Below are 26,502 nucleotides of genomic sequence, written 5' to 3'. Positions count from 1 at the left end.
GCTCTCGCTAGTAGCCTGTTTCCTTCCGGTCGTAGGAACAAAAACGGCTTCTTGCCCAGTCCCGCCCATCCCCCGTCCCCGCCCCACCCCCCTCCCAGTGACAGAACGCGGAGCCGATCGATCGGCTTAGAGCGAGCCTGCGGCCGCCGAGCTGACCGTACCGGGGAGAGAGGTCTCCGCCCCCATCCAGTCACCTCCAGCTCGCAGCTCCGGGCGCCTGCTACGTGGAGGCTCGTGGTCAAGATTCTGAAGGTGAGTCCTCCCGGCCACTGGGTCCCTTCCACCCGCTGCGTCCCCTCCCCCACCCTGACAGGGTCCCCGCCCCCTCCTCCTCCCCTTCTTGCTCGGGGTCCCCGCCCCCTCCCCTCCTCCATTGGGTCTCCGCCCCCTTTTTTCTTCCTTCTCCTCCCTCCCCAAGGTCCCCGCCCCTCCACCGCCTCCCCTGAGTCTTTCCTACCCTTTCGCACCCGACCTCCCCGCCAAAGGGGTCTGTCTCCTTTCCCTTCTTTATCCTCTCCCTGCCACGGGGTCCCCTACTCCCAATTCCCTCCTGCAGAATCTCTTCTCTCTAGTCCCCTCTTCGCACCGTGAGACAGTCACTGCTAGAGGGGACTAAGCGTAGTGCCCCTGTGACACCTCAGTCCTAAGCGGTCCCTCCAGTGTATTCAAATACTCCCCCTTCCCGATGCCCCTTACCCCAACCACACGCTGTTATGAATGCGTCACTGTTTTGTTTCTAATAACTGAATGTGGTCAGAAGTCTGTCGTAATACATAAGATCAAGTTTATATTTCATTACCAATGATGCTAATACAGATTCCGTTATTAGAAAGTCACTAAATTCAAATTTCATTAAATAAAAGTCACCGATTGCAAAATGTAGTTAATGGCAGATAATGTTAGTGGGCTGTCAGATCAGATCAAATCTGCGTCTTGAATAATGAAATAAAAGTGTGCACCAGTGACTTATGTAACCAAAGTTAAACAGAAATCAGGAAGTTGGCAGTGCTGATCTGGATAGGACATAAATTGAAGTCCAGATTGAAATGTGTGAAAAATGTCTGGACTGCTAAAGATATTTCACGCAGCAGATGTTAAGGAAAGCTGCTAGTTTTCCTATATTCTTTCCTGCAAAATTGGGACTCGTGACGTTTTACTTGCCAGGAGAGCTAGCAGCTTGATGCACTATTGATGCATGGTTAGTTTGTCATGAAGCCCAGGCTTTGAAATAGAATGTTTCCCAGTGCAGTTTCCAATCACCAGGGGAAGGTTATGCTGTAAAATGATGTCAACATTTGGAAACTTACAACATTTGGAATGAAGCAGGCTCATTCCTTTTTGATGATGTAGTTGCAGATGCTTCAGTATCTGATGCGTGATGATGGTATTAGAAGCTTTTTGGCATCATTCTTCCCTTGTCTGGATAACCAGTCAATAAAAACAAATAAATGTCATTGTCCTCCATTTGTATTAGGGAAACAGGTTTGCTTTGGAATGAATGAAAGAACACTTAAGAGTATATCCTAGAGTAAGAACAACATTTTGTATTTTTAGTTTTCATTTCATATGAAAATTATGAGACATTGTGGCTTATTAACATCATGTGACTTGTTTGCTAAAATATGAATATGTAATAACTGAATTGTAGTTTTGGCTTAAAAAATTTAAAGTTATAAGTTGCTAATTCTGTATTAATGCCAACTTTCAGTATCTGTTCATAATAAAAATACCAGTGTCAAAGAGCTTTCTTTTTTGTTCTTGCTGCAATTTTAAAGCATATTATAAACTTGCAACAGATTGTTGCAATGAAATTTATTATGGCGAATAACAGGGAACTGTTAGGTGTCATTCTTAAAGCAAAATTATAACAGCTTTTAAATTGTTAGTATAGATTTTTATTTTGTCATCTTGACATAGTTGTTTTAAATAATGCCACAATGGGAGAGAGAATTTACTTACTTTGAAAATACAATCCAATTCTGTTGCTTTTCACAGTTTCTTTCTGGACAAAAAAAAAAGATCAAATAATCACAATTGTATTTAAAGATTTGCTGTGATTTTTGGTCAGTCTCTTTATATGTAATATGCATACATATGTATACATATGTATATGTGTAAATATATATAATAAAATATGTAAGTAGTTTTTAGCCAAAAATACAGAAGCCCTCCCCAAACATCACTGAAAATTCTCTTTAGACACATATTGAAATAATAATAAAAACAAATAATATTCAATATTTAGTATGTAAATTTAAATTTTTCTTGAATGTGGGAAAATTTTTGGCCAATAGTACATAATTAGAAATAAAAGATCTTGCTGGGGTTTTTTGCTGTTTGTTGTTTGTTTTTGGTTCGGTGATTTTTAGTCCCCTGCTTTTTTGAGATTAAAGATCTTCTGGTTTTTTCCCCCATGCTATTCTGTTAAATCCTATTTGAAGATTTTTTTTTAAAAGCAATTGGGGTTAAGTAACTTGCTCAAGGTTACACGGCCAGTTATTATTTCTGGGTGTGGGGCTGAGTATCTGAGCCCGGATTTGATCCAGGTCATCCCGAAACTGGAGCCGGTGCTCTTACTCGCTGAGCCACCTGGCCACCCCCTATTTGAAGATTTTAAAATATAGAAACTCTGAGTAGAAACATGTGATACAATGTAACTAAAGGAGCAACATTATTCCTGGCTTTCAAATAATATAGTAAAACAGTATTAAAATCTTCAATATGCAATATTCCCAAGCAAGAAAAATGTAACATTTGCAACCTCGATGACTGTTAACCAGGTGTATATTTCTACTTGGCTAGTAGGTATGTTGATTTTGACTGATCTTGCCCGATAATATTGTTGCCAATTTTATGCACTAATATAACATAACAATAGAAATAACCTTGTTCAATGGCCCTGAGATCATAAAAATCAGTTGAGTCATAAAACAAGGAGATGTATACTTGCCAAATGTATTCACCACTGTGATGAAGGACAGATTTCAGGTCAAAGAGGGCTTTCCTGTGGATGGAGAGATCTTCCAAATGCTTCTATTTGGGGATGATGTTGTGCTGGTTTCTGTAAGCCCAGAAATATTGTAGAACTTCCTGGGTGGAATCTTAAACCACTCAAAAGAGTTTGACCTGGTCATCCTCTTAGGAAAGATGAAATAGAAAAAGAATATCTATTTCTCAGATTGTGATTTGAAATTGGGTGGACAAACTGTAGAGATATCAGCATCTAACATATTATGTATCTGGGACAGACAGTACAAAGGAATGATTTGGGCCCAGAATTAAATAGGAGGAGGAGAATAGTCTGAATCACCTTTAGGGAATTGAAGACCTACCTTAATGACTCCAACCTTCTCCTAGAAGCAAAGGCCCATCTTTTTCATGCCAACATATCATTGTGTATACCTGAGAGACATGGAACACAGTAGTCTCTGAATAACTGAAAACTGAGGGCCATGAAGAGGTGCAATGGTAAATAAGAGACAGCTGTAGTATCACCAAGAAGGGACTCTGAAGAAGAAAAGTTAAAAATCTCATCAGAGAAATGTATAATAGAAGAAAAGGGGTTAGTCTTGCAAGGGTGAGGGATGCCCGATGGATAACCAGTATTCTGACTGTTAGTTTTGTGATACCAGGAGAAAGTGAGGAAGGACTCCAGCATATTGGGTGGTCCTCCTGTGGTAAACTTGTGGGAGGATATGGGCAAGAATAATATAGATGTGTTGTGATCTGCATCATTGAAAGAAAATCCAGTCTATAAGATCACAGATCCATTTTGAATATCAAGTAGGTATAGTGGAAAGAGTATTGGATATGGAAACAAAAGGCTTAGATTTGAGTTCTGGCTCTGCCATTTATTAGTTTTGTGACCTTTGATAAGTCACTTAACATCTCCAAATCTCAGCATCCTCATCTTTCAATGGGTATACTACTTGTATCCTGTAATTCAGGGAATTATTGTTAAAACTTTAAAATTAATTTTTTTGTATTTTTAAAACGTCCATTTAAAAATTTTTTTAGTTCCAAATTCTTGCCCTCCAAGTCCATTCCTACCCATTGAGAAGACAAGCAATATGATACCCATTATGAAAATTAATGGGATCATTGTGAGGATCAGATAGAAATGTCATTAAAGTTCTTTGCAAGCTTTCAGGTGTTGTGTCAGTGTAAATCATGAATATTCCTCATAGCTCCTGTTCCAAAGCTTTCCTTCTGCTTTCACCCTCAGCCTATCCTTGTTCACTTTCTTTCCTGAGGAGATTAATGCCATCTGATGTGAGTTCCTCAAGCTCTCCTCTTTTCCCTACCTCTTAACCTATCTTTACCAAAGACTCAGAATTTCTGAATGGGAAAGAATCTAAGAATGTCAGAAGTCATTCAGTACAGCCCATACTTGAGGGAGAATCCCCTTAATATCCATGTGAATACCTTAAGTGGTGGGGAACTTACTTTCTCAGCTGTTTTTGATGAGTGTGTGTGTGTGTGTGTGTGTCTGTCTGTCTGTCTCCATATCTTCTCCTCCTCATTGCCTTTTTGAGCCTCTTTTGCCAATTGAGTTAATTTTTTAAGGTAGTATTTTCCTCAGTCAGGCTGTTGACTTTCATTTCATAATTTTCTTGCATTGTTTTCATTTCTCTTCCCAATTTTTCCTCCACTTCTCTTATCTGCTTCTTAAGGGCCTCTATGGCCTGTAACCAGTTCGTATTTTCCTTTGAAGCTTTTGGTGCAGGAGTTCTGACTTCACTGTCTTCTCCTGTTCCATGCTTTGCTCCTTTTTGTCCCCAAAATAGGAGTATAATGTTGGAATCTTCTGTCTGCTTTGTTTCCTTTGCCTGGTCATGTTACCCCTCAGTCACTTGACCCCAGGGCTTTTTGCCACAGTAGGACTCTGCCACCAGACAGGGGAGCTTTCATCCCAAATGCTGTGGTTTTCTCAGATGCTGGAGGTATTAGATGGGTGCCCTCTCTGAGGCCTCCATATGCTCTGGTCAGCTGGACACACACCCCAGGACCTCCACCCTAGACCGCAATCCAGATCCAAGCAGGTTAAAGCAAGAGTGAGTACCCCTCAGACTGGTCGCTTGTTCCCCCTACACTCTGCAGGCCAGGAGCTGATGAAGCCATGAAGCTGCCGCGTGCTCTGGCTGGCTGTGCTGTATGTCTCAGCGGCTTCTCACCCCAGGGGCAAAAACCAACGCACTCCCACTTACTGGTTCCCAAAGTCCAGACTGCACTGACCTCTCACTTTGTCCTTCGCATCTATGTGATGATAATTCTTCTGCTAATCTAGAGTCCTCTGCTCTGGGGCTAAAACCTCTGGCTCACGTGGGCCTGGGCTTGGCTCCCAGAATGCTGCACTGGTCAATTCCTGCCAGCCTGCTGGGCTGTCTTCAGTGGGAAGTTAGCTTCTCTGTGTCATTTTGTGGGTTCTACAGCTCCAAAGTTTGTTCAGAGTCCCCTTTTTACATTGGTTGGCGAAGGTGGAAGCCGGAGCCGCAGGGAGGTCCTGCTTCTACTCTGCCATCTTGGCTCCACCCCCTGCTCCATGTCTCCATATCCTAAAATCTACTTCTCTGTCTCTTCAACTTTTACTCATTGCTTCAAATTCGTCCCTCTGGTACTAAGCAAAACAAGATAATCCCCATTCCAAATGATAGGTCTTTCTAGACTTAAATAATAGTTATCCTGTCTCCCCCAAACCTTTTTTCTCCAGGTTAAATGTCTCCAGTTTCTTCAGCCTTTTTTTTCACATGGCATGATCTCTAGTCTTCTCTCTGCTAAAAAGTGACCAGCATTTACAGTGCCATATGTGTATATACAGACCCAGACCCAGACATACTCACACACCAGGCACTCTTTCCTGAGTGCTTTACAGATGTTATCATTTGATCCTCACAACAACCCTATGAGGTAGGTGCTATTATTATCCTCATGTTACAGTTGAGGAAACTGAGGTAGACAGATGTTAAGTGACTTCTCAGTGTCATAGACCTAATAAGTGTCTGAGGTCAGATTTGAACTCATCTTCCTGATTCCTGGCATGGTGTGCTATTCCTTGAACGATCTAGTTGCCTTGGTTACCCCACTTGTATATTCTCTTATTTGCCAGCATCCTTTCTAAAATGTAGCACCCATAATTTAATTTAGTATTCCAAAAATATGCTTCATTTCACATAACTTGTGATTGAACTAGCCTTTTTGGCTGCTATGCTACAGTTCTGTTGGTTCATATTGAGTTTACAATCCTCTAGTATCCCCATTTTTCACAGGAAACATTGAACATGACTATAGGTCTACCTGTACTTGTATAGTTTGTCCCAGGTACGGGACTTTACATTTGTCCCAGTTATACCCCATCTAATAAGGTTCAGCCCATCTTTCTAGCCTTTCAATGATCTTTGAAAAATACTAGAGAATGGGAGAAATGTGACACAAACCCTGCACCAGATTTTTTTTTTAAGTGAAAGAGGCATATTCTTTAAATTTTAGACCAATGAACTTGACTTTGGTCCCTGGCAAAATTCTCTAATTAAAGAAATGAATTGTGAACATTTGTGAAAGTGGTAATTACTAACAGCTAGCTTGGAGTCAGGAAGAAAAGATCATGATAGAATAAATTCATTTTCTTTTTTGACAGTGTTATTAGACCGGTAGGTCAGGGGAATTCCCTTGACATAGTATATTTCAACCAGGCGTTTAGCAGTTTCTCATTTATTCACATTTTTTTTTTTTGTGGACAAGATAGAATGTGGACTAGTTGATAATAGAGTTAGGTTACTTTGATACTGGTTGAGTAACAAGAACTATATCCTAGGAATAGTGATTAATGAATTAATGTCAACTTAAAGAAGAAGGTCTTCAGTGGAATGTCCCTTAGATTTGTCCTTGAACCTCTAGTGTTTAGCTATTGTATCAATGACTTGGAAAAGGCTTGGGTCATCAGATTTACACATGACAGAAACCTAGAAGGGACAGCTAACATGGTGGACAACATATTTGAAGTTCAAGATGATCCCGACAGGCTAGAATGGCTGGCTAAATATGGTTGGAGATTTTTAGGGAGAGGAAATTCCTGAACAGGCATAGGTTGGAATGTTTGGTTTTCAAGGTTCTGGGATTCTAGGATTCTTCTAAATCTGTCTTTGTATGCTTTAGGTGGCATAGAAGATAGAGCAATGTGCTGGAGTTAGGAAGACCTCAGTTCAAAGCTGACCTTAGATACTTACTAGCCATGTGATCCTGGGCAAATCACTTAACCTCTCTCAGCCTCAGTTCCTCATTTGTAAAATGGGGATAATAACATCACCTATCTCCCAGGGTTATTGTGAAGATCAAATGAAATAATATTTTAAAAGCATTTTGCAAACCTTAAGGCACTAGGCAATGTTATTATTTTCCAGCCAAAATGGGCTTCTGTTTTTGCCTCTCCAAATTCCCTTTTTGTGCTCATCCTCTCCCCTTTGCCTAGGAGAATTTCTTGCCCCTTATCTTACCTGTTGAAATCCTCTTTTTTCAGGTACTACCTCTTCCAGGAAATATTCTCCTGCTCCTTTCTCACCTTCACAGCTTGTGGACAGGATGGAAAGACATGGGCTAGTAAAGTTAGGTGGGTTTGGAACTTGCTAAATGGCTGAATTCAGAAGTTAGTAATTATTAACTTAATGCCACCTTTCAAACATGTGGCTAGAGGAGTACTCCAGGGATCTCTTCTTGGTTCTCTGCTGTTTAACATTTGTTATTGATAACATTTGTTAACACCTAGATGTTATATTTTTATCAGATTTGTAAATGACACATAGATGGGAGGAATAACTAACACATTGTAGGCTAGTCAGGATTCAAAGAGATGGTTGGCATGATGAGCCAAATCTAGTAAGATTCAACTGAATATAGGAAGACATAGATGAGAATTGCATAGCAGAGAGACATGAGTGCCTTGTGAACCTTAAAACACTACATAAGTGTTTGCTATTATTATTATTTGCATTATCCAAATTGTATATGGAGAGCTGACTTATCACAAAATTAGGATCTATCAGTGTGGTTGTGGGGAGGATGGCTCATTCAGGGAAGGCTTGTTGGAGAAGACAACTGTTGAAGGAGGGTTTGAGACATTCCATGTTGGGTGAACCACAAGAGTGAAGGTCTTGAGGTAAGATTGAAGCTGGAGTGAGTCAGAGATCTGATGACTAGGGAGAAAGAGTAGAAGAGATAAGGAAGGGGCGGCCAGGTAGCACAGCGAGTAAGAGCACCGGCTCCAGTGTTGAGAAGACCTGGAGATCGAATCCCGGGCTCAGACACTTAGCACCCACCCAGAAACACCTGGCCGTGTAACCTTGAGCAAGTTACTTAACCCCGATTGCTTTAAAAAAAAAAAAAAGAAGAGAGAAGGAAACTGGTCCTCATAAAGCTTTGGAGAATCATAGAAACTAAGAATTGGAAGGGACTTCAAAGGTCACGGAATCTAGGTGGTCTCTCAGCAGGAAGGCCTTCTTTGATAGCCCCAACAAATAGCTATTCAGCTTCCCTTTGAGACTTCCAGGGAAAGGGAACCCCCCACCTTCCGGGGCAGTCCATTCTATTCTTTTGGAAAGTTCTCATTGTTCTCCTTACGTGGAGCAGGAATCTTCTGCTTTTCAGCTTCTCCTTTTGAGCCAAGTGAAAGAAGTCTTATCCTATTCCTATTTCACAACCTTGCAAATATTTGAAAATCTCCAACCTCCTCCTTCATGACTTTCCACTGGAACCCCACCACCAACTGTTTCTTTTCCTCCCAAAACATTACTGGTTATTCACGTGGCAAGATCTCTAGTGAACTCACTGTTCTGATCTTCCTCCTTTGGATGGATATATTCCAGAGTGTTGGACTTGGAGCCACAAAGACTTCAGTTAGAAACCTGCTTCAGACAGCTGTGTGACCCCAAGCAAGTTATTTTCCTTTCTCAGTCCATGTTTTCTTGTCTGTGGAGATGTTGTTTGTACTTTGTTCTTGAAGAGGATCATGACATCAGGAAGGTGATGCCATCACTTGCAAGTGAATTGGATTTAAGTGAGGGAGGGCTGTGCAAAGTCACCAGCCTCGCTTTTTCCTCTGGAGCCAGCTGGGTCCAGTGCCAAGATAGAGGTCAGGATGACTAGAGATGGCCCCCTGTCTGTGGAGATAAAAATAGTACGGGCAGCTAGGTGGTGCAGTGAATAGATTACTGGCCCTGGAGTCAGAAGGACCTGAGTTCAAATGTGGCCTCACACTTAACACAAAAACTAGCTGTATGACCTTGGGCAAGTCACTTAGCCTCAATTGCCCTTCAAAAAAAAGCAAAAACAAATAGTACCTACCTGACAGGGTTGTTTTAAAAAGGGGAACAAACATTTATTAAGTACCTACTATGTGCCAGACACTGTGCTAAGTGCTTCTCAAGTATTATGATTATGATTTTACAATTGAGGAAACCGAGGCAGGCAGAAGTATTACGTATCCCAGGAGAATATATTGTGAGTTATGTTGTCGATGTTGTTCAGTCATGTCTGACTCTTTGTGACCTATTTGGGATTTTCTTGGCAAACATACTTGAGTGGTTTGCCATTTCCTTCTCCAACTCATTTTACAGATGAGGAAGTTGAGGCAAACAGGGTTAAGTGATGGACCCCAGGGTCACATAGCTAGTAAGTGTCTGAGGCCAGATTTGAAGTCAGATTCCATGCCCTGTTCATTGGGCCACCTAAATGAGATCAAAGAGATAATTTATATAAAGCAGTCTGCAGGCTGTAAAACACTAAACAATTGCTAGCTATTGTTATTCCAGTTTACCACTGTCTTTCCTAAAATAGGGTACTCAGAATTGGACACAGTATTTCTAATATGGTCTGATTAGTACAGAGTAGAGTGGGACAATAAGCTCATTTGTTCTGTGTACTATACCAATGCATACTATGTAGCCTAAGATTGTGTTGCATTTTTGGCTGCTAGGTCACAACGTTGGTTCATGTAGGACTTGGGTTCATTAAAACTCCTAGATCTTTTGCACACAACTATTGTCCATGCCTCCCCCAAACTGAATTTGTGGAGTGGCTTTGTTTGGACTTAAGGGTAGGACATTATAACTATCCCTAATACTTTTCGTTATAGATTCTGCCTTTCATTCTAGCTCCTCTTGGGTTTTTGGACTCTGAGTTTATCTTCTAGTGAATTACCTATTGTATTTTCTGCCTGCAAAATAGGTAATCATGCCTACCAAACAGGTGGAATTCAAAGGGAGACTTAGGGCAACTAGGTAGAACAGTGGATAGAGAGTTGGGCCTGGAGTCAGGAAGGACCTGAGTTTAAATCCAGCTTCAGACACTATCGAGGTGACCTTAGGCAAGCCACTTAACCCAGTCTTCCTCAGTTTTCTCATCTTTAAAATAAACAGGAGAAGGAGATGGCAAACCACTCCAGTATTTGCCAAGAAAATCCCAAATGGGGTCATGAAGAGTCGGTCATAACTGAAGAGCAACAGAGGGGATCTTTCTTACAGCTTCCATCTACAATCAATTGTAATAAAAATAGGGGCAGCTAGGTGGTGCGTGAATAGAGCACTGGTCCTGGAATAGAGCAGGACCTGAGTTCAAATTTGGTCTCAGACACTTAACACTTACTAGCCGTGTGATCTTGGGCAAGTCACTTAACCCCAACTGTCCTGCCCTTCCCCCTCCAAAAAGCAAAAAAAAAAAATCGTAATAAAAATAGGAACCCAGATGCTTTTAAGATTTACAAAGTATTGTCCTCACCAGCCCTGGAGGGGAGGTGATGTCAACATCCCCATTTTGTGGATGGAAAATGTCTTCAAAGAGATGAAATGATTTGCCCAAAGTCACATGGCTACAGCCAGTAACCCAGGTTCTCCCAACTTGACAGTACAATACTATTTCCATTCTGTTACACTGCCTCAGATATGGTTGTAATTGATGGGGTACATAGTCTTATGCATGCATTAGGCTCTGAAATGTTTCTTGGATGAATGAATGAAGCTATGACAAGTCTGGTTTTCTATGCTTAAGTCTTGTTAATTTTACCTCCACAGCATCTCTGGCATCTTCTTTCCACTAATGCAACACCATTCTAACATCGTCGTCTTTTGCCTGGACTCTTGCAGTTGCTTCCGTTTGTTTCCCTGCCTCAAGTCTCTTCCCTTTCTGATCTCCCATCCACACAGCTGCCAGTGCTTTCCTATTTTCCTAATTTTCTGATTGTGTCACCTCTCCCAAACCTCTTCAGTAAACTCCAGTAGTTCTCTATTACTTCTAGGATCGAATATAGGATACTCTTGTTTGTCATTTAAATTTCTTCACAATCTGATTGAAACCTACCTTTCCAGCATTACTGCATATTACTCCCCTCCATGCAGACTGCAATCCAGCCACATTGCCTGTGTGCCTAATACAGGGCATCCCATCTCCTTTTTTTCTTGCTTTAACATTTGCTGTCCCTCATGCCTGACATGCACATTCTCCTCACTTCTCTCTCTCAATATCCCTATTTTTCTCAATGCTCAACTTAAGTACTATCTTCTACATGAGGCCTTTACTGACTCCACTAACCTAATAATATGTTCCCCTTATGTCAAATTCTTTCATATATGTTTTACCCATACTTATATATGTATACATGTGGTCTCTGATAGGATGAATGCTCCTTTAACAGAGATATTGTTTCATTCTTGTCTTTGTATTCCCAGCACTTTAGCACAGTATATGGAACATAGTAGGTATTATCTAATAAATGCTTGTTAATTAGTTGATTGATTTGATATTAGGGCCTTAAAGGGTTCCTAGTTTCCCTGAAGCCCTGGTGAGGAGGACTAGGGAGGTTAGGTAGAAGAGAAACTGTGGGATATGATTGGTCTCCCTCATGATTTCCTTCTCTTTTTTCAGCCCTATTTCCTAGAGGGGCATCTAAAAGACCAGGTGATGACAGATGAGCTTTTTCCACCCAGGTCTCAGGTAAGTTTTGTTTTCTGAGATCCCATTGTTATTGTATCTAGAGGAGGCTCAGTCATGTTCCCTTGCTAGAATTTCTCTAGTCAGCTACTCTCCTGTACCTCCCACTTCAACCGCAGAGATATGAGCCCATATTCCTTCCCTTGGGAGCCTAGTAGGATGAGGGGCTCCATGAACAGAGCTCGTTGATTCTCTAGGCTCCCTTCCTCTCAGCCTTCATAAATGTTTGGGGACTGGATAAAGTTATTTCTTTTTTTAAACCCATTCCTTCCTCTTTTTTTTTTGTGAATCCATTTTGTCTCCTAGCCTTTCTTGAGAATCCCTCAAAATGTACATGCAAACCCACATATTTATACATGCACACATATTTTTGCACTTTTGTAGTCTGTTACACAGACTCAGACCCTCTGTAGACCCTCTGCCTCATTGGACTATCTTCTAGGGATACTAGCTCTTTTGCTGACAATTTGAGCTGTCCCAAAGTATACCAAAGGGCTGTCATGGGAGGTGGTGAGTTCTTAGTTCTTTAGGAAAGAGGTCTTGGAATAAATTCCTGACAATCATTTTCCACCATATTGCATAAGGGATTCTTGTTCATGAACAGGCCTTAGCGCTCCCTGACAACCCTGACCTTCTGTGATCATATGATTCATCCCAGGGCCGAACACTGGGATTATCGCTGGGCTGCTGCAGGAACATGTTTCAGGCATCTATGATGTTTGAAGATGTGGCTGTGTATCTCACCCGGGAGGAGTGGAGCCATCTGGGTCCTGCTCAGAGAAACCTCTACAAGGATGTGATGCTAGAGAATTATGGGAATGTGGTCTCTCTGGGTAAGGCTCCTCTCCCCAGGACTTAGATCTGAGTTCCTTTGCTTCTTGCTTTGTGAACCAGAGTATGAAAAGTTTTGTTAGGTTTGGGCTTGAGGTTCATGGACTACAGATTTCTAATCCTTTTGAGGTTCACAGATAGGATAGTTCTGTTTGCCTTTCCCATTTGACAAACTTGTTTTATACAGAGTTAGAAAAAGTGATTCCTTAACTCTACTTGTGTTTGTACTTTTTGATGCCTTTGAGTTCCTTGTAGGAAAATCAGATTTCTTCCTGATTTAGAACCAGGCATCTCATCTGGGATCTAATTTGGAGTCTCCAGAAGTGGAAGTTTTCTGCCTTCTAAGAGTGGGTAGTACATGATTAGTTAATTGCCCCATGTACCTAGATTGCCAGCTCCCCATTGCCTCTGGGAACACATATGCTCTTCTATCATGGCCTTTCTTATTTTTCATCTACCTGAAAACCCAGGCCCTAGAACTGAGCCTGAGACAGCTCTGTGTATCCAGAACATCTCACTGGGCCCTTTTTCCTTCCCTATGCACAGGATTTCCAGTGTCCAAACCAAATGTAATCTCCCAGCTAGAACGAGGGGAAGAGCCATGGATCCTAGATATTCAGGAAGCCGAGGGGAGGGAGATGCTGAGAGGTGACTGTTCAGGTGAGTGAATGAGGTATCTTCAGTCATAGAACACACACATTTACTGATTATCTTCTACACACACACACACACACACACACACACACACACACACACACATGCACGCACACACCCCACTTGCTTTATATCCTAGGCTTGTAGAAATTTAGCAGAAACCATTATTTGCTCTTATTCTCTTATAAGACATCTTTTTCTTTCTTTCCTTTTTTTTAATTTTGTAGGCGTTAGAGATTATCTATACCTGTGATTTCATTGGTTCATGGAACTTCTGTTTACATAAACTTCCACTGATGCAGATCAGCAATTCAAATGACAGGAAATTTGTCACCCCACAAGATAGCCCATTGCATTTTGGGCCTGCTGTTATTATCAGAAAGTGTTTCCTTGTGCTGAGATGAAATCTGGCCCACTGTCACTTCTACTGTTCATTCATTCAGTTCACCAGATATTTATTAAATGCCTACTATGAGTCAAGCACTGGAAATACAAAGACAAAAACAAAAATAGTTCCTTTCCTCTAGGGTCATAAATTTCTGAAGAAAATGTTTAATTTTGCTATCTAGAATCAAAATAACTAAATCTAATCCTTCTTCCACGTAATAATTCTCCAGGTATTTGAAAAGAATGATCATGTTACTCCTAGGTCCAGACTGAAAATCCCTCTTTTCTTCAGTTGACACTTATATGACATGGTTTGTAAAATCTCTTCACCATCCTAGCTACTTTTATTTATACACACTCTAGTTTTTCGCTGTTATTTCCTAAAACATCATTTCCCAAATTGTACATATTAATGTAGATATGGTCTAACTAGGTCAGAAATGCAGTAGTAATGTAACCTTCCTTGAATTGGATACAACTTGCATTAATGCAGCTGAAAACTGCATTTGCTTTTTTGGCAGCTACATCACATTGTTGACTCATATTGGGCCTGTGGTCTATGAAAATCTTCACTGTTTTCCCCATGAACTACTTTCCAGCCAACTGGTTCCATGCTATTCTTGTGCAGTTTATGTTTTTAAAATCTAATTGAAGGACTAGATACTTAAAAAATAATAATATTAATAGCTTCAACCCACCATTCCAATCTTTTGAAATCTCTTTTGGGTCTCATTTAAGCAAGCTAATAAGCAAGAATTTCCTGAGCACTGGAAGTACAAAGAAAAGGCAAAAGCAACTCCTTCCCTCAAGGAGCTTATGCTTTAATGTGGGAGACTAGATGTAAAGAAATAAACATATGTAAGATACAGGGTAGATGGCAGGTGAGCTTAGAGAGGACCATAATTCAGTCATCTGTCCCCCCTTCTGCCCCCTCTCCCCCAGCTCGATGTTTTCCACAGATACAATCAGCAGAGACTATCCTTTATCATAGTTAGTGATAAAAAGCGGGGCCCCTAATGTGAATCATTGAGCTTTCATTTCTTTTTATATATCCTTTCAAATTTTTAGCTCATTAGAGATGTCTTTATACCATAGGATCATAGATTTAGAGCTGGAAGGGACAGAGGTCAACACTCTCATTTTACAGATAAGAAAACTGAGACCAAGGGAATTTAAGTGACTTGCCCAGGGTCACACAGCTAGTAAGTCTCTAAGATTGAATCTGATCTCAGGTTTTCCTGACTCCAGGCCCAGAAGGGACCAGGAAAGCTTTCTTGCAGAAGGTAAGGTTTTAGCTAGGACTTGAAGAAAACCAGGAAGTCAGGAGTTGAGGATTAATGAATAGTGAAAGAATGGGAATGATAGAGGGGACAATATGCTGGAGAAGAAGGGGTGAAATGAGATAATTTGTCCATATAGGGGGGTTTGCCTTAGCTGAAAGAAGGGCCACCTCTTCACTTGAGACAGGGGTGAAGCATGAGGTAGTGAGGAAAGGTCATCCGAGTGATAGGAGATAAGGAGGAGAGAAAAGGGAGCTCTTGGTGAATGTCCTGACCTTTTTCAATGATGTATGAGACAATATTCTCAGACTAGCTCTTAAACTTTGTAACATAACTTTCCTGGGCCTAGCATGACTTGTTAGGAAGTCTCATTTTATTACATATGGCTCCTTTATGACCTTGGAAGAAAATTTGGTTTTTGTTACAGAACATTTCCATGTTGATTTAGACATTTGTCCACCTGGGCAATATAGAAAGGGTTTACTTATCCATTCTGTAATATCTGCTTTGTTCTTCACCAGTTGGGGATCCTGGCAAGTACATTAGAGGTTTTTTGTACATATTATTTTATTATCAAATGTAAAATTCCTGTATTGCTAATCAAGTGAGAAAACAATTAGACTCGTCCAAGCAAGCATTCTCATAAACTCATAAATTATGAAAAATTCTATCTAAACACACAAGCCATCCACTAAATTGACAAAACAGCACCTTTTCTTTAGAGTTTGTAAATTTAGTTACCAGGCAGATCTGTGCTTTAAGAGGTAACTTTGATTACAGAAGCATCACTGGGAATCACTCGATACCAGTCTGAAAAACATTTTTCTACCCACATCCTACTCCAATAGGTATCATTCTCTCTCTCTTTTTTTTTTTTTTAAAGCAATTGGGGTTAAGTAACTTGCTCAAGGTTACACGGCCAGTTATTTCTGGGTGTGGTGCTGAGTATCTGAGCCCGGATTTGATCCAGGTCATCCTGACACTGGAGCCGGTGCTCTTACTCGCTGAGCCACCTGGCCGCCCCACTCTCTCTTTTTCTTAATTACATTTTATTTTCTTTTCAAACAAAGTTTATCCTTTTCTTCTTTCTACTTCCCTCATACCCATCCCACCACTGAAAAAGTAAGAAAAGTGAAATCCTTGTTACAAAGATGTACAGTAAAACAAAATTTCTCAGTGGCCATATCTATGTCTATTCATCCAGTATAGATGTAGATATTGATATGGAATGGATGAATATACACATACATACACACATACATATACATACATACACACATACGTATGTATGTCTTGGGATGCACGCACATATAAATGTGCGCGTGTGCATGTACACACACACACACACACACATAAACTTTTTGGTTTGCTTTAATCAGCCAAGATCACCTTCTCATTCTCTCCCTGTTCCACATTGACCATGTCTTAAGAAATATTTTCTCATTCTGCATTTTGAGTTCTTCATCTCTCTATCAGGAAGTGGGGATCATGTTTTATCATTGGTCCTCTGGAATCCTGGTTAGTCATTATGCTGATAAGAGTAGTTTTACAGTAGTTTTACATCACATTATATGCCAAGAACTTGTTCATTCCCCAGTTTATGGGTACCCTTTAAGACATTCTTTGCCACCTCACAAAGAGATTTAGACATTTTTATATATCTTTAGAATTTATTTTTCTTAGGACTAATCGCTCCCTAATTCCCTAATCGCTCTCTCTAATTCTCCCTCCCTGCTTCTTCTTTTTTCTTCCTGTTTCTCTGTTGAGTCAAATGTATTTCTGTGCCCAATTCTTTTTGTGCTGTGTGTGTATGTTCTTCCTTCTTTTGACCTGTTCCCATGTGAGATTCAAGTGTCTGTTACCCTTTCTTCCTTGTTTATAGGGATGTCTATTCATACATCACTCTTAACACACATGTGATCTTCATGTGAGGGATCCAAAGATCCCCATGTACACTTTGGGATTGGGCCTGGCTCCCTGATTGCAAGTATGTAGTTCACAATATTACTAAAGAAAATTTTATTGGAAGAAGGGGGAAAATAGAACAGCCTTATTAATGAAGGATGTGAATCCTCAAAATGTATGTATATATCCCCAATAATTTATTGTCTTTAACATGAGTAGAGCCCTGGTGAAACTGCAGATTAGAAAGGGAAGAGAACAGAAACAAAGGCACCAATTAGTAGGTTATTACAATGGTCTGACTGGGGAACTCAGTGGATAGAGTGCTGGACTTGGAGTCAGGAAGGCATCTTCCTGAGTTCTGGCCTCAGACATTTACTTTCTGTGTGACCCTGGGCAAGTCACTTAACCATGTTTGCCTTAGTTTCTTCATTTGTCAAATGAGCTGGTGAAGGAAATGGCAAACAACTCCAGGGTCTTTGCCAAGAAAACTCTAAATGGGGTTACAAAGAATCAGACACAACTGAAAAAAATGGCTAAACAACAACATCTAAGAAGTGCTGAGGGCCTGAATTATAGTAGTGGCCAAATAAGTGGAGAGAAGAAAACAGATGAGATAGGTGTGGTGGTATTGGTGCTTGATGATAAGATTTGGCAAACAATTAGATCTATGGGGAATAGGGAAGAGTCAAAGATGACTTTGACTCCAAATTTAATCCAAGTGACTGAAATGGCTGCCGGTGATGGCAGCAGAAATGGGGAAATTTGGAAGGGGAACTAGTTTAGAGGAAAAAAAATGATGAATTCTGTTTTGTCTATAGGTTTGATATGCCCATGGAATATCCAGGTATCCAGGTGGAGATGTCCAGCTGGTGGCTAGTGATATGAGAATGAAGCTCATTAGAAAGATTTGGGTTAGATGTATGGATTTGGGAGTCATTTATATAAAGATGATAATTGAACCCATGGTAGTAGATAAAGAGGGATGGGAATTAGCATTTATATAGTGCTGACTATGTGGCAGGCACCTTGCTAAGTGCTTTACAAATATATCATTTGGTAAAGTTACTTAGGAAGAGGGACTAGAGAAGAGGGCCTGTGACACAGCTTACAGAGACCTCAGTACTTAAAGGTTAGGAGGCCAATGATGATCCAGCAAAGGAGCTTGAAAATGAACCATCTGACAGGTAATTAGAGAAACAGAAGACAGCAGTGTCCCAGAAACCAGAGGAGGAGAGAGTACTCAAAGAGGAAGGGTTGGTCTACAGTGTCAAAAACCAGAGCTATCAAGAAGGATGATGACTGAGGGAAGGCCATTGGAACTTAGCAGGTAAGAGATCGTTAGTAACTTTGGAAAGGGCCTTTACAGTAAAGTGGTAGGGTGGAGTTGTAACCCAGATTAGATTGCAAAGATTTGAGGAGTGCTTGGGAGGTGAGTAAGTGGAGGCAACAATTTGTAGGTAATGCTTTCTAGGGGCTTGGCAACGAAAGAAAGGAGTGATTTAGGATGGTAACTTGATAGGATGGCAGAGTCAAATGAAAGTCTTTCACTGATGGAGGAGACCTGACCATGTTTGTAGGTAATGGGAAAGAAAACAGTAGTTAGGAAGAGATGAAAGGTGAGGAAGGTAAAAAAGAGAGGGCATTTCCCATGGGAAATGGAGGAAGCTCTGAGAGAAAATGAGAAGGAATGAAGTCAGGGGTAATGAGGGTCACCTTTGACTAAAGTTGAAGCAGAGAAAGGAGAGGATGAGAGAAGCTATAGAGAATTTTTGAAGTGCTGATGAGGAAAAACAAGGACACACATCAGATGGTTTCAATTTTCTGAGTAGGGGAGAGTCATCTGCTAATAGAGAAAGAAGGGTGGAGGTGGCATGTGATGCTTGGGGAGAGAGGCAAAGACTCATCTTTGGATCAAAGATTGTGACAGGCAATCATGGAAGAGTAAAAGGATGGTTGTGCAGCCCTGAGATTAGGTTAATGTGAATATGTAATGGACCCAGTTAGCATGACTGCATGGTTGCATGATTTCCTTTAGTAGCAGTCATCAGCATGAGAGTAGGATAAAAGAAAGCAGATGGTGAGGGTGAATTAGCGTTGAGAGTTAGCAGGGTATGAATGGTAGTAGGACAAGGAGGTAGGAGATTTGAAGGTAGGATAAAATGCATAATTGAATTGATTGACTACAGAATCAAGATTGTAAAGGAAGGAAAAGGAGGCCAGATCAACAGAGCAGGTAGATATGGAGGGATTGGAGGCTTCAGTGTGGATGAAGAGTAGGTTTAGGAGGAGTGAGATGGAGAGATGTAAGGATAAGAAATAGTAGTTGGAAAGTGTCATGGAAGTAACATGGTCTGGGTTGATGGTGAGTGTTAAAGTTTGACTCCCCCTCTGGGGGACAGATATGGAATAAAGAGTCAGTTCATGGGAACTCAGGAAATTAAATAACTGGGAGGACAAGATATTGTATGAGGGGAGCAGTTATCATGGAAACCATGAGCTAAATACTATACTTCTTGGAGATAAGGAGGCTGACCTGGAGGCTAATGGAAGATAGTAATAAGGATCCTGGATAGGGTGATATGGACACGAGAGTGAAGTTCAAAGGAGAAGTTTCAGTCAAGATTGTAAAAAACTCTAGAAGTGGCAGTGATGAATGAGAAATAGGCCAACTTTTCTTCCTGTGTGCTGCCAGGGGACATGAGAAAGTAACTAGATAGTACTATTGAGGGGGCTTGGTTTCTAGAGAAAACTAAGTTTCTGTGGGAGGAATATGAGTATTAAGCTAAAAGGAAGTTTAGCTATAGAGAAGATTGCAGGGATCATTTGGCAGTTGTTGTTTGTCATTCTTTCTTGAAGAGGACCATGACATCAGGAAGATGATACCATGACTTGCAAGTGAATTGTATTTGAGTGAGGGAGGGCTGTGCAAGGTCACCAGCCTCACTTTCTCCTCCAGAGCCATCTGGTCCAGTGGTGAGATATAGATCTGGATGACTGGAGATGGTCCCCTGAGGGATTGTAATGGAAAGGAGGATAGAGAATGATTGGGGGAGGAAGGTTTTGGGCTAAACTGGATTAGGATGAAAGTCCAGGGAATAGTAAACTGGAGCAAGTAATTTTTGCTTTAGCAGACTTCATTTGAATCACAATGATGGAAATGACAAGAGGAAAGAATGTGCTAACCTTAAGAAAGCAGTTTCCCACCCTTCTGGGTCCTGGGATAATGGACCAGGTGCCTTGGGTGCTTTCTCAGTTTATACTTGGGATTTGGGGGCAGGAGTGGTCGGGGACTTCATATTGGAGTGCTAGCCCAGTAAGTATCCCAGAGACCTGACTGACTCACATGCATAGCTAACTATAGCTTTTGTGGTCACCTGAGAAAGGAAGTTAGTGCAATAGTAGGGTTTCCAAAGTTACTAACAGCTTGAAGAAACATTTGGTGAATTGTATAAGGGGAGCAACTCCCCTTTAATTCCAATTAGTATGCCCAGGAGCTTTTTCTTTTTTCTAGTAGCTTCAACCCTTATGCTTCAGAACATGATCACCCAGGCTGCCAGTTTCTCAGGCAGAGTGAGTGAGAAGTTGTGAGTGTTCACTATTAGCTTCTCTTCCCTGCTTGCAATATCTGCTTTGCAATCACCTAGTTTTATTTTCTCCAGTCTTTCCCAGTGACTTGCCCCACCTGTTGCATAGTATAACTACAGGAGGATATTGTTGGTTTTCTCACTTATCAAAATGGAAAAGGAAGGATGAAGAGGATGATTTATCTGCACTTCAATTTAACTAGTATTTGTTGATCAATTGATATCCATTTTACACATATGAAGTTATTTTAGCATATATGAGAAGACAGGAAGGTCTTATATAAGCAGAGTATAAGAACTGAACATACAAAATTGGAATGCTTTTCTCATACCTTCTCCTCATTCTCTGGGTTATCTGTTTCACAGACCCCAAGACCTTATCTCTTCCTTGTTGATCTCTAATATTCCTGTTTTGCATTTATTGTTTTAGATTGTGAGTCCAAGACTGAGAAAAATGAGCTACCTCCAAAGCAGGAAATTTCCGAAGAGGTGGAACCACAATGGACAATATTGGAAAGACTCACAGGGAATGTTTCCAAAGGATCCAAATGGGGAGTCTGTGAATACGAAGGAAGACCAAAGGAAAATTGGGGATCCTCTTTAGGAAGGAAGCTCCTTTCTCAAGAGGGAGGTTTCAGGGCAGTTCCAGTGTTCCACCAGCTGTCTCCAACAGGAGTGAGAGGCCAAGAATGTAATGAATTTGGAAGAAACTTTAGGCTAACTTCTAACCCTGATCAACTTCACAGAGTTCCTTCAGGAGGGCGACTACGGCAGTGGGATGAAATGGGCCAAAGATTCAAACAAAATTCAGATTTAATTAAATATCAGAAAGACTATGCACAAGAGAAACCTTTTGATAATGCTGTATATTGGAAACAATTTGGACAGAGTTCAAATCTTATTGAGCATCAAAAAATTCACACTAGAGAGGAAACTTATGAGTGTAATGAATATGGAAAACACTTTATCAGAAGGTCTTTGCTTATGCAACATCAGGGAATTCATACAGGAGCAAAAACGTATGAGTGTAGTGAATGTGGAAATACCTACAGTAAGAAGTCTCTTCTTAATGATCACCAGAAGATTCACAATGCAGGGAAACACTACCAGTGTAATGTGTGTGGAAAATCCTACAATAAGAAGTCTACATTTGTTGATCATCAAAAAATTCACACTGGAGAAAAACCCTACGAGTGTAGTGAATGTCATAAATGCTTTATCAGAAAGTCTCTGCTTATTCGACATCAGAGAATTCACACAGGAGAGAAACCATATGAATGTACTGAATGTGGGAAAGCCTGCAGTCAAAAGTCTGCCCTTCTTGATCATCAAAGACTTCACACAGGTGAAAAACCCTATGAATGCAGCGAATGTGGTAAGCACTATATTAGAAAGGCTTTGCTTATTGAACACCAGAGAATTCATACAGGAGAAAAACCTTATAAGTGTAATGAATGTGGGAAAGCCTATAGAAAGAAATCTACTCTTGTGGATCACCAGAGACTTCATACTGGAGAGCGATCCTATGAATGTAATGAATGTGGTAAAATCTTTACACAAAGCCTAAATTTCATTCAGCATCAGAGAATTCACACAGGAGAGAAACCATATCAGTGCAGTGATTGTGGAAAACCATTCAGTCATAGATCTGCCCTTATTCAACATCAGAGAATTCATACAGGAGAGAAACCTTATGAGTGTAATGAATGCGGTAAAGCCTACTGGAGAAAATCTACCCTTATTGATCATCAAAGACTTCACACTGGAGAGATACCTTATAAATGTAGTACATGTGGGAAGGCATTCAGACACAGGCCATCTTTTATTGAACATCAGAAATTACATAATGGAGGCAAACACCATGAGTGTAATGAATGCAAAAAACAATTCAGTACACGGGCATCCCTTATTCAACATCAGAGACTTCATACTGGAGAGAAACCTCATGAATGTAATGAATGTGGAAAAGCTTTCAGTCAGAAGTCTACACTTATTGATCACCAGAGACGTCATAGTGGGGAAAAACCCTATGAGTGTAGTGAATGTGGCAAATGCTTTATCAGAAGAGCTTTCCTTATTCAGCACCAGAGAGTTCACACAGGAGAGAAACCTTATGAATGTAAGGAATGTGGGAAAGCCTATAGAAAAAAGTCTACCCTTACTAGTCACCAGAAAATTCACACTGAAAAGAAACAAGAGTTAGTTAATATGGAAAAGCCCTTGCTCTTGAAGCCTGCTCTTATTGATCACCAGTGACTTCATATTGGAGAGAAGTCTCATGAATTTAACAATGTAAATGGTTTATCAGAAGGACTTTGCTTATTCATCAGAGAATTTATGTAAAAAAACCTTATAAAAACAAGGTAGTAAACACTTAAAAACATTTGCTTATTCAGCATCATAGAATTCACACTGGAGAGAATTACTATGATCATGGAATGTTGGAAAACTTTCACTCAGAATTTCAACCTCATTAGACATAAAATAATTCTCACAGGAGAGAAATTCAGAGTGTGTATGAGAGAAACCCAGTACATGCCTGTATGGTAGGAAATCCTTAAGTGAATCAGCATACTTTCATCAGCATTTGAAAATTCAGAATGGAGAGAAGCATTTGAGGGTAGTGAATGTGAGAAGCTTTAAAACTTTCGGAGACCTTCCCTTGTTCAATGTCATAGAATTCCTGCTGGAGAGAAATATTATCATGAGTGCTGTGAATCTGGGGAGGCTTTCAGGTCCAAGCTGTCCTTGAACACCAGGCAATGCATACTTTCATAGATTTGTGGTTATTTCTGCCCATGCAGACTGAGACTCCTCCATATCTTTTTATCTGTGTTCTTCCATAAATCTTCCAAAGAGTAGCCACCCACTGTACTGGAGGTTTGCCTTTGACTCTTTTATTATCTTCAGGATACCAAATGTGCTATTCAGCGTGCCTCTCCTTTGTGTCTCACTACCTGGCCAACTTCCTCCATTTCCAGGCATACATGTCTTCCATATTATTGGTTATACTACTTCTCTAATGTAAATCATGATTGGAAACATGCTGCTACTATGAGTTTATTACTTTTTGAGTCACTTATAATTTGGAATCTAATTAGACCATGGTGTTCCATAATTTGAAGCCACATAGTGTCTAGAATATTGGTGTTTCAAGAGTTGGATTTTTGCAATGGGAAGCAGTTGAGGTTTATTGAAAGCAATGTGCAGTTTCTCAAATGTATTCCAATCCAGTGAGACTCCCTCCTGCTACTTAAAACATACACATACATACACATAAATGTATTATGTATATATTTATATTTCTGTGTGTGGGTGTATATATATACATAGACACACAAATAAAAAAAACATTTGGACTAACTTGATGCCTTGCCCTTCTCACTGTATTTTTCAATCTGTGTTTTTAATGCACTTTGTTTTGGGGGTTTAGACAATTAAATCAATTTCTTTTTTTCACTGCTATAGATTTCACTGAGAACGCTTTAGCATTCTGAGGCTTAATGTAATTAGTAAAGAGACAAGCTATGACTGTGCTTTCTCTGTGTCTTCTCCTGAAATTTAGTGTCATAAGATTCACATTAAAGAGAAATCCAGTGAGTGTAAGGAATTTGAATGTCTTCAGCCAGTTTATAAATTTTATTCCATGTTAGCATCTATACAGGTGAGAAGTGCTAATGAATGTGGCACAGTCTTCTTTCTCACAGTGTAGATTATTGAACAACAGAGAAAATATAACTGGGGAAACCTTATGAAAGAAATGAATATGGGAAAGCTCTTCAAACCAATTCTTATATATGAAAGAACTCACAAATAGGGAGGAAATATACTGAGTTAAGAGCATTATCTGGCTTTTCAGTTGTATTTGATATCAGAGGAGTATTATTGGAGAGAAATCTGACAAAGATGAGATGAATAATTTGCATAGTAGTTAATCTAGATCATAGACTCAGAATTGGAAGAGACCTCAATGGACCTCTGGTTCAACAAATAACAAGAATTATCTTCAATAACATCCTTGACAAGTGATCATCCACTCTCCCTGTGGAGCCCTCTTGTAGCAGGAAATGAATGATTTCTTGAGGTTCCCATATTCAACTTTTGGACTATTCTAATTGGACTGTACTAATTACTATACTACTCATATCCAGCCTATGAATAGGGGTATAGATTTGGAGCTAGACGTGATCTTTAAGCCAATCCCTGATTTTACAGATGAGAAACTGAGGCCCAGAGAATTGCTGAAAACTGCCAGAAAGTGGCAGAGCTGGTATCTGAGCCTAAATATGATGCACTGTTCTAGAACCTGATGATATAAAAATCAATCATGACTTAGTCTCTGTCCCCAAGAATTTGCAAGTTAGAAAGTTCCTAAGTGCTAAAATAGCTGCTGTTTATCTAGAATTTAAGGTTTATGGAACATTTTACATACATTATCTCCTCAGTAGAGCCCTATAAGACAGATAGAGCAGGTATTACTATCCCTATTTTACAGGTGATATAGTTAGGAGAACTTAAGAGAAGTTTGCCTTAGATCACACACTTAAGTGTCAGAGATGAAATTTGAATTGATCGATAAGTATTTATTAAATACCTACTATATGCCAGATATTTGTGCTAGAGATACAAATTCAAAAGTGAGACAGCTTGCTTTTGAATTTACTATCAACTAGTTTAAACCTCAGTTTGTTTCATCTGATGCCAAGTACAAATCTCTGGAACCCAAAGAATCATTCAATTCAACCACAAATATCAGGCATCTACTATGTTCAAAGTGTGTGGGATACAAAAACAAATTAGTCCCTGTCCTCAAGGAGTTTATATTCTGGAGTGGCAACAAAAGGTATGTAAGTAAATGGGTAATTTAAAGGGGTAGGAAAGATGATAACATGTTCCATTTAGCAATGTAACAGGATGCATTTAATATTTCTGCTTTTCTGTATTTGACTGTAAGGTTTTTATGCCCTAGTATATGGTTTAAAAATTTTTTAAACAAATATAAATATAATATATAATATTATGTTCATATATATTTTTATTATATATATTATATATATTTATATATATAATATAAAAATAAAAATTTTATTTTTATAAAGGTGCCATGTACTGCGAAGAAAAAGGTATATTCCTTTCTAGTCCCATTCAGTTCTCTCCAGATGTCTATCATAGCTAGCTTGTCTATGATTCTATTCATCTCCTTGACTTCTTATTTATTTTTTGGTTAGATTTATCTAGTTCTAAGAGGAGAAAGTTGAAGTCCTCCACTATTATAGTTTTGCTATTTCCACCTGTAATTTATTTACTTTTTCCTTCATAAATATGGGTGCTATAGCATTTGGTGCAAACTATGTTTAGTTTTGATATTATTTCATGATCCTGTGGCACCTTTTAACATAATGTAGTTTTCCTGCTTATCTCTTTTAATGATATATTTTATCTTTAACTTTGTCTGAGATCATGATTGCTACCTCTGCCTTTTTTTAAGACACCAGATGAAGTATACTAAACTCTACTGCAGTCCTTTACTTTTTACTCTATATGTATCTCTCATTTTAAAATGCATTTCTTGTAAACATATTGTCAGGTTCTGTTTTTTTTTTTAATCTGTTCTGCTATTCATTTCTATTTTATTGGTGAGTTCATCCCATTCCCATTCAACATGACAATTTCTAGTTTTGTATTTCCCTCCATCCTATTTTTCTCCACTGTATTTTTCTCTCTTTACCCTATCCCTCCTCAGAAATCTAATTTTACTTCTGACCACTGTCTCCCTAATCCTCACACCTTTCTAAGAATCCCTTCCTTATCCTGTTCCCTTGTTCTTCTGTTTCTCTGTAAGTTAAGAAGACTTTTTATACCCAATTAGATGTATACGTTATTCCCTC

General features: G+C 39.7%; 2 protein-coding genes across 3 annotated transcripts in view; one reads left to right on the top strand and one right to left on the bottom strand.

Moving 5' to 3' along the window:
- Positions 1-13,194, bottom strand: part of LOC138167878 (large ribosomal subunit protein uL2) — a 241,962-nt gene extending 228,768 nt beyond the window's left edge. The window contains exon 1 of the mRNA XM_069096857.1: positions 13,178-13,194. Coding sequence (XP_068952958.1) covers positions 13,178-13,183 — 6 coding nt within the window. The 5' untranslated portion in view covers positions 13,184-13,194. The remainder of the gene's footprint in view (positions 1-13,177) is intronic.
- On the top strand, positions 108-24,622 carry LOC138167871 (zinc finger protein 16-like). Of its 2 annotated transcripts, XM_069096847.1 has the most exons (5): positions 108-252; positions 11,908-11,976; positions 12,632-12,806; positions 13,351-13,464; positions 21,045-24,622. In XM_069096847.1, exons 2-5 carry the CDS (start codon positions 11,944-11,946, stop codon positions 22,868-22,870), a joined length of 2,148 nt encoding a protein of 715 aa, XP_068952948.1. In that variant the 5' UTR covers positions 108-252; positions 11,908-11,943; the 3' UTR covers positions 22,871-24,622. The 2 variants fall into 2 exon arrangements, with proteins under 2 accessions (XP_068952948.1, XP_068952947.1); XM_069096846.1 differs by lacking the exon at positions 12,632-12,806 and having other exon boundaries at positions 213-252; positions 21,045-24,621.
- Positions 24,623-26,502: the final 1,880 nt, after the last annotated feature.

This window comes from Petaurus breviceps, unplaced genomic scaffold (assembly GCF_028583685.1).
Source record: "Petaurus breviceps papuanus isolate PSGF00001 unplaced genomic scaffold, PetGlider_PUasm1.0 318, whole genome shotgun sequence".
Taxonomy (NCBI): domain Eukaryota; kingdom Metazoa; phylum Chordata; class Mammalia; order Diprotodontia; family Petauridae; genus Petaurus; species Petaurus breviceps.
The sequence above is the reverse complement of the archived record's forward strand: the minus strand, read 5'-3'. Positions and strand labels throughout refer to the sequence as shown.

What these genes read in the sequence shown, in the direction of transcription:
- LOC138167871 (XM_069096847.1), top strand. Translation starts at nt 11,944, where the DNA reads ATGACAGATGAGCTTTTTCCACCCAGGTCTCAG. An exon ending in TTTTTCCACCCAGGTCTCAG is followed by an intron (nt 11,977 to 12,631) that starts GTAAGTTTTGTT and finishes GATTCATCCCAG; the next exon opens with GGCCGAACACTGGGATTATC. An exon ending in TGGGAATGTGGTCTCTCTGG is followed by an intron (nt 12,807 to 13,350) that starts GTAAGGCTCCTC and finishes CCCTATGCACAG; the next exon opens with GATTTCCAGTGTCCAAACCA.